This window comes from Dryas octopetala, chromosome 5 (genome assembly GCF_963921425.1).
Source record: "Dryas octopetala chromosome 5, drDryOcto1.1, whole genome shotgun sequence".
Classification (NCBI taxonomy): Eukaryota; Viridiplantae; Streptophyta; class Magnoliopsida; order Rosales; family Rosaceae; genus Dryas; species Dryas octopetala.
The window spans coordinates 17,962,768-17,978,760 of NC_141370.1; the positions used below are offsets into that span (position 1 = coordinate 17,962,768).

Consider the following 15,993-nt stretch of genomic DNA (forward strand, 5'->3'; position numbering starts at 1 on the left):
CCACTTTTTTTCTTCAATAATTCTTCCACAAATCATGAGATCACCAGGTACATCTCATTTTCTCCATGGTATCTCTAATAATTCACGAGACCACCAAGTTCATCTCCCTCTCTTCTTGGTGTCTCAATTAATTATTTTCTTAACCTTGTTCACAATCACACTTTCCTTGTCGCGGTCATTAAGGTAGTTATTCCAAACTTTTATCCTTTTTAGTTGTTTTAAATAATTTTGGGACTAATAAGGAAAGAAAAATGCATGTATATCTTCTATATATTATGCGTATATATATATATATACAGTTATATCCTTGTGCAGCTCTATATTTTTATATTGGTTAATCCTTTTTTAATATAATCTTAATTTCTTTATTATAAATATTGAACACATTTTTATTCAACAATGGATAATAAAATTTGAGTTTTAATAAACAAAAAACAACCCTCGAATTCAAACTCTCAGAAATCTTGTGAGCAAAAAGAGACAGGATCCGAGAAATGTTAATATATATTTTTTACTGACCATAAAATGGAAACCAGGATTTTGATCTTTAAAGCAGTGATAGTGTAAAGTAACATTGGAGACAAAGCTTGTGGCTTGAGAAGTACACGTGGTGCATTCCTGGTGTGGTGTTAAGAACAGTCAGAGGGTGAACAGTGAAAAGGGTATGAGACTCACCAAATTAGATGTCAATGATAACTCGTTGAAGTGGAAAGCGTGGACAAATCTCATTGTTAATGGAAGCGTGCTAGAAATCTAAACTGTCAGTTAGTTTTAATTGCAATTTTCGACTCTGCATCTTAAATACATCAAACAAAGGAGGAGGCTCAAGGGTAGACAGAGTTGAAATCAAAGGAAGTGACACATGCCAAGTACTGATTAGAAATTGACAGGATTTCACCAAAAACCACCCAACTAGGTTTCTCGCCGAATACTAGCAATGAACAGGAAGGATGCAGCCAAACATGTTGCCCCGTCAATGCCACTTCATAACCAAGTTGATCATATCCTGAGAACATAGCTACATTCTCTGCAAGGGAAGAAAGTATAACCATTTTCAAATGTTTATCACAATCAGTTGATTTATGTGGATCCCATATGCCAGTTACCAGTTATTATCATGTTCAGTTCATGTTTTAAGGCAAGACTCTAATTCCTCAACTGTGTCTTTGCATATCCTCATAGTTTTGGCATTGATGCTGTTTTCCCAACACCACATGTTTTTCTTCTCTCGAGTTAAAGCATCCCACTCCTTGTATACAGTAAGAAGGGTAAAAAGGTCACCATCACGATGGCAAATATGCACCTTCTTACAGTCTGACCTGAGTTTTTCTTCATCATTACCAACTCTGAAAAAAATTCTACTGGCATTTGCCATTACAGCTGCAAGAACTAGACCCTCCTTACGCAAGTTATGAAGAAAACAACCAAGAATTAATTTACCAAGCCGACTCAACACCCAAGTTAACCAAGTAATGACCATCCTCAGTTAATTCAAAAACACCATTGTTTTGCTTAACAGCTCCTAACTGAACAAGATTCCTGATGGCCATGTCAGTAGCTTCGGTGGTACATCAACAAATTCAAAATCTTGTAAATTCTTGATGCCCAAAGCCAAAATCCTCAAAACTGCTACACCAAGATGAACTCTACGGATCTCAGGTTCCTCACAAGGAGGCATCAACTGATCAAAATCATATTGTGAGTACAGTCTATAACTTATTCCAGGTTCTGTTCTTCCAGCACGGCCAGTTCTTTGAGTAGCAGAACTCTGACTGACCCTGCAAACTTTGAGAACAGTCATCCCGGTTTTAGGTTCAAATTTGCTTTCTTTAACCATACCAGAATCAATCACATACTTTACCCCAGAAATTGTAAGGGTAGTTCTGGAAACATTAAATTGTTCCTTAAAAGAAAGTTTTCCGTGCAACGGTAATGCAATTGCACCGGGAGCTATAAACTTCTCACAAGCCCATTCTACTTCATTCTGGGAAGTCAAAAAGGCAAGAATCGTCCCTTCTTTCTCTGTTCTGTGTACCTCTGTTGCCATCCTCACCACATCTGAAACATAGGAAGCAACATCACCAGCCGCTCCTTCAGTGACGGGGTACATATTTAACATCAACTGGAAAGTTCCTCCCGACCACATGAAAAATTCCACGTTCATAAAAATAGTCTGAGAGCATCTTTGCATCAGCTGTTGCAGACATTATAATAAGCCGTAAATTTGACCTTCGCCTTAGCAAACCTTTGACTAATGCCAAAAGGAGGTCAGTATTCAAGCTCATCCTGAGCCTCATCAACTATATATGATGCTCCAGACAGATTCGTATCATTCATTTAGTGCTGCAGTAAACAGTGGTCTGTCATGTATATTACCTTAGAAGCGAACTCCTGCCCTGACAAAAATGTCGGATGACATGATATTGAGTTTTCTCCGTAGCATCCACTACTTTCTTCTCTGACCCTTCGTGCCAAAGACATGGCAGCAATCTTGTGGGGCTGAGTACATATAAATATACAATAGACTGCTCAGCAGCAATTCCAGAATCAGCAAGAAACTGAACCAACTGTGTACTCTTCCCTGAACCAGTCTCTCCGATCAACACCATTACCTGTACAGATACTAGTTAGAAAGAACTCAGAAGGCAAAACGACGAATCCAAAATTCGAAATAGCAACCTATATGTTAGATATTTATTACTACAGTACAGCGGCCACAATTGAGCTTAATTAAGGAAGTCAAATCACTACTCAGTGCTTGCAAAATATAATAACCTACAATGCAAATAAGTATTGTTTCAAATGATTCATGTCTCAATACATGCTTTAACATTTGTTTTTATAATCATAGAATGTACCACATGAATTGATAAAAGTGCACAAAGCATAACCTATATGAAAAATCAATCATGTGGGGTTTAATCAAGAGTAAGGCTCATTCACCTCACATTAAAAGTAAGGGAAATTGAACTCAATGGTCTATTTTTTTAACAAATTGTTTTTTATGACCAAATTGTTCAAAAAAATTGATCATTTAAGTTCAATTTCCCTGAAGTAAACACAACAAAAATAAAAGCAGTAAAATTCACAACAACGATAGCTAATCAACCCCAAAAAAACAAAACATGGAAATACAATCGACCCCCAAATTGAAAAGAATTACACAACAATAGTTTACCATATTCATATTATACCTGCTGGGTATTAATTTGCTGAAGAAGTTGATGCCTATAAGCATAAATGGGCAATCCCGCAACATCAAGCTCAGAATTCGACTCCAATCGGAAACTACCCCAAATTTGAAAACTTTCACGCCATTTCACGACACTCCTCCAACCCCTCCTTCCCATCAAGATGAGCAAGAATACAATGCATCCCAGACTTGAACTCTCTAACCCTACTCTCAACGTACCAATTCCAACTCGATCCCGAGGCCCTTCTTCGTCCCAGAGAACACCTTGAAATTCCAGAAGCTGTTCGGCTTCTGAAGCAACTTGGTAACACACTCGAGTTCGTCGGACAACCGCTCGCGCTTCGCCTCCCATTTCTTCACCTCTTCGCTGTCGATTAACCTCCTAATTCAGTCTGCGAACAGAGCCTTGAGCCGGTTCCGGAGCTCCACGAGATCGGACGGCACAGAGACGATCCGGTTCAGGTTGGGAGAGAAATTGTGGACCCGGTCGAGCCGCTTCTCCCAGAAGTAGACGAGGGCCGCGAGCTCGTCGGGCTAGGAAACCGGAGGTTTCTGTCGTCGGAGAGAAGCTCGACGATGAAACTGAAACTGTCGGGGGTCGGTGCTGGTGGTGGTGGTTCGGCGGGTAAGAGCGTTGCCGAAAAGGGTATGATTGGCTCATGGCATCGAAAGCAACAAAAAAACCCGAGGGAGACTGAGAATTTTGGGGGGAGTACGTTCTAAGCCTTTATGAGGACTTAGGCTAAACAATTTTGTATTTACGATGGATCCGGTCTCGATCAAATGCCTCCCTCAATAACTTCATCTTCTTATTCTCACACCTAACATGCACCTTCCACTATTTCCTCCCACTCATGCAATTTTGAATTACCCATCACAATTACCCCCTCCACCTACTCTATCTGCATCGTATTTACTATGCATCGACTCATGTCTCTTCATCTGTCTCTTCATCGTACAAACTTTAATACCAGAGTTTCATTAATTAAGGGCGTTCCCTCAACTCTGCCATTATTAAAAGTAGTTGTGCTCCGGCCATAATTAACCTGTCTCTCTCTCCCTCTATAAAATTCTCTATATTTTCCGTTCATTTCTCCCATTGCTGAAATAGTACGTAGTTGCTGCATCTCTTGCTTAGTTGCTTCTCTTGTTTTTCTGTCTAGCTGCATCTCTTGCTTCTCTTGTTTTTCTCTCTTGGTTCTCTAGTATTGCTGCATCTCTATATGGATCCTAATTATACCGGAGTAAGTGCAACCTCACCCGCTGCTTGCTTTGTTTAAAAGTACGTAGATGCTCTTTGTAGAGCACTAGCTAGGTAAGCATGCAGAGGTGTTTTCCCATTTTTGAAAAAAAAAAAAAAAAAAAAGGAGGTGTTTTCCCATTTCGACTCTCAGCTTTCTATGTCATCATTTTTTGTCCGTTGGAAGCATCTTATGAACCTATGCTGGTTCCTTTGGTATTGAGATCAGATGAAGCTAATCTATTAACAGATTTCTCTCTTGCCACTTCTATTTTTCTAGCTCCTTAATTTGTTTTTCTGGTTCCGTAGTTATAATTGCTTGATACACTTTCTGCAAACTGCCATTATTTGTTGTTGTCTCTTTGACATTTTTTTACATATTAGATTATAGTTCATGGATTATATATTAACAATTTACTTTATATTTTATCTACAGCTTATTTTGTTGGGATACGCTATGGATATTGATCAGCGTTTTCACCACGATTTGCCTGATGTCAACACAGGCAAGCTATTTTTTGAGCAAGGTGTAGAGGCTAATGTTTTATTACACGTACGGCCGAAAAACGATCCATCTACTTATCACTTAAAAGAATGGAGTGTGGGGCCGGCCAGAAAGTTCTTACTGGCATACATGGGCGCACAAGAGTTATCAAGAACTCAGGAACTCTTAGTTACTGAGTTTGCTGAATTTACTTTATCGGATTTTCTTAAGCGTGATGACTTTTGTTTTAGAGTGGGTTCAGTGACTAGATCTAGACATCTGTCACCAGCATTGGCGAATTATTTAAGGTAATTATTTTATTATTTTTTGTTTTTATTTTTATTTTTTTAGATCTAGACGTTTGTCTCCCTCTTCTCTTCTCGGTCTTCCTCCCCTTTTCATTCTTTTTTCTTGTTTGATGTAAGGGATCTAATAACATGATTCAATTTTTTACAACCCACCCTTCGGGAATGCAATAAACATAATCCTTACTAATTTGTTTTTGTAGGGATGTTCTTAATGCCATATTATATATTATGTTCAAGTTAAGTGGATACCACGGAAATATATGTGCTAAGAATATATTCTTAGGACCCAGTGTTGGTACTATGGCGAAATTAGGAATTTTCAATATCAACAATCGAAACGTGGATATTTATACTTACTGTCAAATGATAAAAAAAGAGGTGTTAAATCGTTGCCCCAATGATGAATTACAATGCTTCATTGACAGCCTCCAAGTCCAGCAAGCACCATATTCTCATCCAATTGTCCGAAATTCTATTAATAACCCAATATTGTTTGATCCAGAGCAAAGAGTGAAGTACAGATCATCATCTTGGCTCAAGCTCCAAGATGTAAAAAAGAGTGAGACTGATCGCTATCAATTTTTTGTTGATGAGTTGAAAACAAGGTTGCGCAGAGTTAAGGTACATTGGGTTGAAAGTATACGAGTTGAGAAGAACAATAGAGAGCGTATAAACATATGCGCTTGGGATTGCCTGACATATAAATTCATTATGGAGAATAATGAAGAAGAGAAGAATGAAGAGGAAGATGACAGAAAAGTGCCATACCAGTCCTATGCGCCTCTTGATTTTCTGAGGTTCAGTAGAAATTTGTATCAGCATTACAGCTTCCTGGGATTTGAGGCCCTTGATGACTATTGCACTGGTCAGTATCCTCATTACTTGGGTGTGTTCCACAAGTTAATGAGTGAAAATATGTTTTTTATTGCAACTAATCATGCGGATGGCCGAGAATATCTTTGATGTTTTTGTTGCAGTTTTATTTCTTTATGTTGTTGAACTTTTGTAATATCCTTATGTTTTATTTATGTTGTAGTTTTTGTTTTTTGACAATTATGTTGTAGTTTTTGTTGTTTGTAGTTCAGGATGAATTTAGTTGAACTTTTGTAATATACATCCTCATATTTTCTTAATAGTTTATTTGTGTCTCGAGATGAATACACTATGTAATTTTATGTGTTTGAGATGAATGATAGATACGTTTTTAACAAATAAAATAATAAACATACTTGTATGTAGAAGATATAGAAAATTATGGATCTATTGTGTTAAGGACAAATTAAGATCCAAATACATTAGATTATTAGAATACAGAGTGTTCTGGAATGTTGGAGTCTTGGAGATAGTTTGAAATTATCAAACACAACGATGTCTCTCTCCGTAACTAGACAACCAAATTTTGTGAAGGGAGTGAAGGGACAAAGCCTGCTGTCAGCCTGTCAACAACTGCTTCCCCTAATTGGACTAAATTATTTTTGTGCACATGTGCCGAAGTGGGGGCCCATCCTCCCTTGAGCCTAAGGCGCACGTAGTAGTATCCCAAAAGGCTGACATGGGTGGGCCAACTGGGCCCAATAAAAAAAGTACAAGTGGGCCTTTACTGCCCAAAAGGAATTCTGCTTTTGGGAGCCTTGATTATCTGTGGCCTCGGCAGCAGATTATTGTGTGCCAGAGACACGTGATTTTTTTTTTTTTTGTGTGTTGTACAAGAGACACGTGATTACTATAGAAAGAAAGAGACAAACAGAGAGTAAAACTCCACTCTTTTTTTTTACCAAAAAGAAAAACAAAAAAGAGAGTAAAAGCGTGATTCGGATAATGACGTCATACGGGGCCCATATCGTGGTTGTAGTCGTCGTCGGATTTTGCTCGCCTTTAGCTTGCCTGCCTTTTCTTGCCTTTTGATTGATCATCACATAAGTGGGGAAGAAGAAGGCATACCAATTAATTGGTGCATTTTATTAAAAAACAATTCATGCTGATGTGGAGAAATAAAACCCGTTAGATCAAATGAAGGGTGGTAAGACAGAGAACTAAAGGCAGACAATCTCAATCCCTCTTTCAGCTTTGCTATGATTTTTATGTACTAGTAGTTGTCACACTTTGGCCTTAGCTAACAATATAAGAATCACAATCTTACCATATAAGATATCTCATAAAATTTCAATTTTTTTAACGTGTACGTATAATTTTCAATTTAAATCAATGTACAAATTACAAAAAAATAAAAAAAACTCAATTACCCACCCAACCTCGTCGTTACAAAAAAAAAAAAATTATCAATGATCAACTAAACAGGTGGAGACCACCACAAGCCCATCTGCACACAACTTTGAATTTAGATCTCACATCTTTTTTTCCACAAACTTCCATTTGTCTACCTATTAAAAAATTTACAATTTTGATTCTTTCGAACCATTTGTAGATTGAATTAATTCACTTTAGATTTAGATTATTTATAATGATCGAGATGATTTTAATTATATTTTAATTGTCACCTTGGTCATAATGTAATGAGTGCCAATTTAATTAGGACTAATTACAAATAAATTAATAAAACTTTTCACAATTCCATTTTAATCAATGCACTTTTTCATAATTTCATTTTAGGCACTATTGACCAAAATGAAAAAAAAAATTACAATAAATTAATAAACATACAATACTATCTAATTTAGATTTGTAATAGATTTATTTTTTATTGCTACGCAGTAAAACGGCTAAAAGTTTAGCTCCTAGATCATACAAAACCCGGGATCTAAACCCTAAGCCATAAACTCCAAAATCCTAATTCTAAACCCTAAACTCGAAACTTCATTTATATATCATGCATACCATTTTTAAACCCTAAACTAAATTAAGGGCAACGTTATAATTTTACGCTCATAAATAATGAAAAAAAAAAAGAAGAAGGGCAAATTGGTAATTTCTAATGCACTAAAATACATGACATCATCAAGTGGATTAAGTTTTGTGACTAAAATGTAATTTCTCAAAATATATCATTGACTAATATGAAATATGAAATTTTGTATTGATCTATTTGTAATATTAAAACTTTTTTGTAATTTTGTAATTTAATTATTTTGTAATAGAAGGCCCAAACACACCGAGAATGCAATAGAAGGCCTACTTAATGCTTCCTGATCATTCTCGATAATTCTCTACCTTGATATTGTGACCCAAATGAGATCCAAATTTTGTGACCCAAAACTCATTTTGGGTCTTAAATAGGAGAATTTTTTATCTGTAACCGATACATTGTTATGTGGTGCAACCAATCCAACGTGTAATGGTATTGTTGGACGATATGTTTATCTATCCTAGGGTATAATATTAATACATTCACCCATATTATGACATGTTGGATTAATCACACCATGTGGCGGTGTATCGGTCGCACTGAAAAATCTCTCCTCAAATAGTGATAAAATATGGGTATCAAGTTTTGCTACACCAATGATGATGAAACTCAATTTAGGTTAGGGGTTGGCAATGGGCCGGCCCGGCCCAAATTTTTTGGGTTCGGGCCGGGCTTGGACTTTAATACACAAGCTCAAGGCCTGCCCATCGGGCTTTAGCTTGCGGGCTTGGAGGGCCGGGCCGGGCTAAGCCCGAACGGGCGGCCCAAAATGGGCCCAAAGCCTGTTTAGACACATATATATCTTCAAAAATAAAATATAGGATTTTGGCTATGTTGTGATTTGAACATGAGACCTCACATAACAAGTTTCAACTCTCAACCAACTGAACTGACTTGTTTATTTATCAAGTTTGTGAATCATAACATATTTAATAGCTCTTTCGTTTATTTACTTCAATAAATTATTAATATGCTTATTAAGTTATTATAAAATACTATTATGTTAGTAATAGTGTAATAACATAAATATAAACTTTTAAAATTATATACAACATTACAACTATAATAAAACATAAATGTACATATGTTTTATTATATATTTTATTACATATTTTTATAAAAAAACGATGCAATTGTGTTGTCAACGATCCGAACCGTTCAAATTTTAGTTCTTCACTAAAAAATAATTCGTGCAAAAAATTAGCTCAATCGGAGATGTAAAAGTGACATAATGGTGGTCGAATTAATGAACAATCGTGATTTTTCTAATGATGATTGAATGGGTAGATGAATTTCGATTTAGCCGATTTTTTGTACGGATGATCTTTGACTATGAACATATAAAATGAACGGGTCAGATTGTTGAAATCACGTTGTGGTCTTCATAATTATGGAAACAACAAAGTTTCAACCGGAAAGTTATTAGAATTATACTCTTCAAGTGTATTTATATGTAGAAGCTCATGTATTGATCGTGTTTTCAACGATCCGAACCGTTCAAATTTTAGTTCCCCACTCAAAGAGAATTCTTGCAAAAAATTAGCTTAATCGGAGATGTAAAAGTGACGTAACAGTGGTCGAATTAATGAACGATCGTGGTTTTCTAATGATAATCGAATGGGTAGATGAATTATGATTTAGCCGATTTTTTGTAAGGATGATCTTTGATTATGAAAATAAAAAATAAACGGTTCAGATCGTTGAATTAATGAATTGACGATCGTGGTTTAATAACTTTAATTTTAGTTGTATTATAAAAATTGTATATACACATATACATTTATATTTTATTATAGTTGTAATGTTGTATTTAATTTTAAAAGTTGATTACTTTATTATTTATGGTATTACACTATTACTATTTACTAACATTATAGTATTATATAATAATTTAATAAACATATTAATAATTTATTAGAATAAACAAACGAAAAACTTATTAAATATGTTATGATTCTCAAATTGGACTTTAGGTCGGACTTTGGGCAAGTCTAAACGGGCCGGACTTTGGGCGGCCCTAAACGGGCTGGGCTTTGGGCGGCCCATGGGCTTCAAGGGGATGGCCCAAGCCCAACTCAAGAGACTTTCGGGCTGGGCCGGGCGGGCTCAAATTTCGAGCTACATTGGGCTTCGGGCCTAATGGGCTGGGCAGGCTTCGGGTGGGCTTCGGGCCTTGGGCTTTTTGGTGAGGCCTAATTAGGGCTGCCCATCGGTCGGATCGAATCGGTAAATGGCCTTGCCGATTCGATTTCCGAAAATTTCGGTAATCCAGTTTTGATGCCGATTTCCGAATCGATTTTTTCGGATTTCGGCATTTTTCGGATCCTTCGGATTTCAGTATATTTCGGTATTTTCGATCCTTAGATAAGCAGGCCTTCTCCTCATTTCTATCCCCTTATTATGCATCTTCCCAAATACGAAATACCCACACACACAGGCACACCAAAACCACCAAATCCCAGGATCGAAACACACAGAAACCATGGGGAGGGAGAACAAACAGATCACAAAGCATCAAATATTCACATCAGCTTCGATTCACAGACTCACAGATTCTAGGGTTTGATTTGGGAGTTTTTTAGCTCGATCAAAATTGGACCCATGCGTTTACACCAATTGACAGAGCTCAGAGTGAGGAGAAGAATGGGACCGGAATCGCCACAATCAGCCATCGGAGTCGCCGGAATCGAGCTGGGGAAGCCGCAGACTTCCCGGCTTCAAATCGCCATGTACGGCGGTCGTTGGGGCTGTTGGTGATCACCGAAGGAAAAAGCATGCCTAGAGGAACGTTGTGGGACTATCTCGACGACGAGAAGTCGCCGGAGTCAAAAAATCCGGCTAAGGGGGGTTTCGGGTCTGGTAGTGTTTGAATGGGTTTTTGGCTGGGATTTTGGATGATCAGAATCTAGAGGGAGATAAGGGAGGAGAAGACGACCATGAAATGCCCGGCCACGTCGCCAGCCACCGCCGGAGTCAAAAAATTCGGCTAAAGGGGGTTTCGGGTCTGGTAGTGTTCGATTGGGTTTTTGGCTGGGATTTTGGATGATCAGAATCTAGAGGGAGAGAAGGGAGGAGAAGATGAGCATGAAATGCCCGGCCACGTCGCCAGCCACCGCCGGACGGCGGCCGATCAAAGAGAGAGGGAAATCGGGAAGGGAGGAGAGAGGAGAGAGAAGAGAGAGAGTTGGGGGATTGCGGCTGGTTTAGGAGAAAATGAAAAAAATTCTAAGTTTAGGTTTTTATACTAAAACCCTATTGTATGAAAAGACCAAATTGCCCCTTATAACTTCGAGCGTCCCTAATTTCACCATCGTAAGTCTGATTCGGGTTCCATTGACGTCTACACGATCGTAGGCTCGAACTCTACCTATCTAGACTATAATTAAATTATAAATCTTAATAAAATTTATTGTTCCTCAATAATTCACTTAAATCCGTAAAATTCAAAATAAACCCTATTAAATACCATATACCCTAAACATAATCAATACCCTATCCTAGATCCTATACATATACCCTATACTGGTATCTCTATATATACCCTATACCATATCCTAGCTAGTAATGGTGTAGGAACAACCAAAATTTGGGGTCTGGGCAATTGGGGTTTCGATTGAGTTTTTGTTTGGGGTTTCAATTGAGATTTTGTTTGGGGTTTTTTAGTTGTTTTAATTTATGTAATATATTTCTATATAAATAAATAATTAAAAATATCTTAAACCCTAATATAAACTATAGTATAAGACTATAATACCATAATACTAAACCCTAATATAAGACTATAATACTATATGTTATATGTTATATATGTTACATATATAAATTATAGTATTATAAACTATGTAGTATATACTATCAAATATATAAACTATAGTCTTATAGTATTATAACTATATACTATAAAATATATAAATTATAGTCTTATAGTCTTATAGTATTATAAACTATATACTATATTATATAATATTAATTATATAAACTATAGTCTTATAGTATTATAAACTATATACTATCAAATTATAGTAACTACTAAGTACTAATTAGTTTATAACTTTATAACTTTATATATAACTATATATTATATACATAAACAATGTTAGCTATGTATAACAATATAGAGTAATTAATAAATAATAATAGACTTAGTGTATAGAGTTTAGTGTTTAGAAATTAAAATTGTATGCTTAATTGGGTTTTAAGTTTTAAGTTTTATTTTTAATTATAGTGTATAGGATATTAATAGAGTTTAGTGTATTTAACTTTTAAGTTTTAAGTTTAGGATATAAGATAAAGTGTATAGACTATAGAGAATATATAATATATAAGATAAAGTGTTTAAAACTATAAGTTATAACTAAAAGTCTAAAACTATATACTAATTAGTAATATTATTATATAGGGTATAAGTATAACTGAAATTATATATTAAAACATTATTATATAAGTTGTTTATACTTTGTACTATATACTATATAGAGTTATAAATTATATACTATATAAAGTTAGTAAAGTTATAAACTATATATTTATATAAACTATATGGTATTATAAACTATATACTATATAAACATAAACTATAAAGTATATAAACTATATACTAAGCATATTAATGTAATAATAATACATATAAATATATATAACCATATCCTAACCATATTAAATCATTAATGTAATAATATTACATATAAATATATATAACTAAATTTCGGTAATTGTTTCGGATTTTTCGGTATATATTTCGGTTTTTTCGGTAATAATCGATTCGGTTGCTTTCGGTCATAATTTTCGGTAATCGGTCGGTTTACCAACTTTTTTCGGTTTTTACCAAAACCAAACCAACTTTTTCCGTAATTTTTTGGTTTCGGATTTTCAATTTTCGGCATGTTAAAATCGATTTACCAAACCAAAAAATTTCGATCGGTAGTCGGTCGGTTCGGTAAATACCAAACCAATGGGCAGCCCTAGGCCTAATTTAGGTCTCCCAAATAAAAGCATGAAGGAATGAAGTAGACAATAATAGATTATCCTTTCGGTTGATATCTTTTTTGGCTGGGTAGTCTGGGTTTCAACCTAAAAATCTTTTAAAGTGGACTAAAGAGTAATTTACTTATTTTTTTTGCCAGGCTGATATATTCCCTTAAACCTACTGTGAAATTCTATTATCTCACCTCACAAGAGTCGCAAGTCATTGTTTTCTGGAAATTTTCCTTTCCTTCTTACTAGTCCGAAACACAGCGCACAATAAGTAAGCTTTTATCCGACTTAAGGGTTTTACATTGTTTTTGTCACAACGCTCTCTGATTGAATACACAAAGATTTTGGAAGCCATTCAATATCTTGGACAAGGTATGTGATGCTTTTTAGGGTTTTTCTAATTGAGAATTAACTACTTTAATTGAGCTTCTTTTTTTTTTTTTTTTTTTTTTTTTTTTTTTTTTTTTTTTTTTTTCATATTCAGAGTTTCTCTGAGCTTGAATTTGCTTGGTCGTTGAACGTTTAGGGTGATCGTTTTTTGAAAAAAATTTCTAGGGTTTATTTTGATTATGATGCTTTGTTGAAATACCGCATGGTTTTCCCTTTGCATTAGAGTTGGGTATGTATGAGTATGACTGAAGTTTTAATTTCTCAACAGGTCATGGACAAGAAATTTGTTGAAGAATGGGTTGTCCCATTGACAAGTGTTGAAGATATTCATGAGGTGAAATTTCCATTTTCCATTTTCCATTTCACAGTTTATTCTGTTTTGTTCACCACTTTTCAGCAAATTAGATATATATTGACGTATTGGAATTGCTATTTATCAGAAATTTAAGGAATTCTGCCTTGGAAAATTGAGAAGCAGTCCTTGGTCAGAACTCGGTGTGCTTCAGCCAAAGACGAAGATCATACAACAACTCCTGGGGAGAATCAACACTGAGGGTTTCCTTACCATCAACTACGAACCGGCAATAAATGGAGGAATGTCTGAGTTTTTATCTGCTGGTAAGTAATAAGTCTGTTTGTATGTGTGAGAGAGAGAGAGGAAGCAAGGCTTCATGAGAGTATGTTTGATTTTTATCATTGAGAGTTTAACATGAATTCTTATCAAGAAAGAGTTTAACATGAATCACTGAAGTGAATGATTACAAGAGTGTAGGTCTCAATGTAACCATAAACAGACTTGAACTTGATGATGTACAATTTAAAATTGATATGTTTTCATTTTCCATTTGCAAAGATCAGATGAAGTCCAAAGTGTATTACATTTTCCATAAATGTAGCACAACATTGAGTTCAAAAAGGTGATGATAGATCCCTATTGTGGTTTAACCTTTACTAGTAGTACTGTAGTGGGATTTCCCATCTTTTTAGAAACCCATTTGCGCTTCATTTATGCATCTGTTTGTGACTTCCATCATTTGTATTTATTTCTGTGAAACTGACCTTATGGTCTGCAAAAATACCCTCTTAATTGTTTGGTAAAAGTTTTCTATGCAAAAATGTTAAAGGCTGATTTAGGTTATATGATAGTTTCCTCTCCTCCTCCATGCTTAGGGTCTGTCCTAGCTGAGGATATTAAGGGAGTGTTTAGGGCAAGGGCTGTTTTGTTTTCTTTTTGCTGTTATTGGGCCTGTGGCCCTGATTTTCACCCAAAAAAATTGTTAAAGGTCAAGAGATTGAGATGGAAGCTCTTTATTTAGTTAATGACGAAGAGAACATCTTGCTTAAGACGACTTCCCCTTCCTGTCTCCCTCCTCATACCAAATCTAGATACTTTGCATATTTATCTAAACTGTAACATCTGATTTGTTTTCAGGATATTCTGAGCCTGGAGGATATGTTTATCGGAAAGCCAATGTGGATTTTTTCTGTTCCAAGGAGAAGTTGGATGCTCTTGTTGACAAATGCGAGGCTCTTCCATCTCTAACCTACATTGCCATGAACATAAAAGGCGGTTGGATATCCAATAAAGGTCGAGAAGATGTGAATGCGGTAACATGGGGAGTCTACCCAATCATGGGGATAATTGAACATACTGTTGTGGATCTTGCCAGTTTTATTCTTTGGAAGGATGATGCATTTGCAACGTGGTCAAGAAGATGGGCCCATTTATACCCTGAGGGCGACTCATCTAGGAAATGGCTTGAAGAGGTTTGCTTTCTTAATTCTAGTCTCTTCTTGCCTGTTTACATAATCATGCTTTAATTCTTCGAATGCATGCTTACCGCACAGCCTTGGGGACTCCTTTTTACTCATTTTTTGGCTAGCATTTAGTTCTGTTATGTTGACATGATCTTGTTCTCGTGACTTCTGCAGGTGCAGAACAGCTACTTCTTGGTCAAATTGGTAGAAAATGACTACATTCATGGTGATCTTTTTGCTGTTTTTGCTGATTTCTGAATGAGCGGTTTTGTTAGCTCTTCCATTTCTTAAAGCCACATTTAGAATCATTTTAGATGTATGTTTTGGACATACCTAACATGATAGTTAGGTTACATGGTATTTATTTTGAACAAGCCAAAGACATGGGTGGAAATGTCTGTTTTGTGCATACCTAACACGGTAGTTAGGTTACATGGTAGTATTTAGAACAAACCAAGACATGAGTGTGTTGACGTTGATTGAAAAATTTTGGAAGCCTAAGTTACCTTGCCGTGGTCTTTAAGGTTTATTCCAAACTTTTATCTATTTTAGTAGTTTGTTTTAAATAATTTTGGGACAAAGGAAAGGAAAATGAGTATCATTTATATATTATGTATTTAATTAGAGCATTATGTAAGCTTTACATATGCCTTCTTTTCTTCACTTTTCAATGCAACAGCAAGATTCACCATAGTAGTGTCTTCCAAGAAATCAAGTGACATAAGTTGTAAAACTTTGCCCATAATGAAGCCAACCGAGCATTATAATTTTCTTGTTAATGAA

The 15,993-nt window shown here is 35.6% G+C and overlaps 1 protein-coding gene and 1 pseudogene across 1 annotated transcript; one reads left to right on the forward strand and one right to left on the reverse strand.

Moving 5' to 3' along the window:
* Positions 1–745: 745 nt before the first annotated feature.
* LOC147285195 (ATP-dependent RNA helicase DEAH12, chloroplastic pseudogene) lies at positions 746–3,545 on the reverse strand (annotated as a pseudogene).
* Positions 3,546–13,249: 9,704 nt separating this feature from the next.
* On the forward strand, positions 13,250–15,959 carry LOC147285196 (methylenetetrahydrofolate reductase (NADH) 2-like). The gene is made up of 5 exons (XM_086245346.1): positions 13,250–13,434; positions 13,721–13,786; positions 13,893–14,070; positions 14,885–15,219; positions 15,385–15,959. Exons 2-5 carry the CDS (start codon positions 13,724–13,726, stop codon positions 15,466–15,468), a joined length of 660 nt encoding a protein of 219 aa, XP_086101472.1. The 5' UTR covers positions 13,250–13,434; positions 13,721–13,723; the 3' UTR covers positions 15,469–15,959.
* Positions 15,960–15,993: the final 34 nt, after the last annotated feature.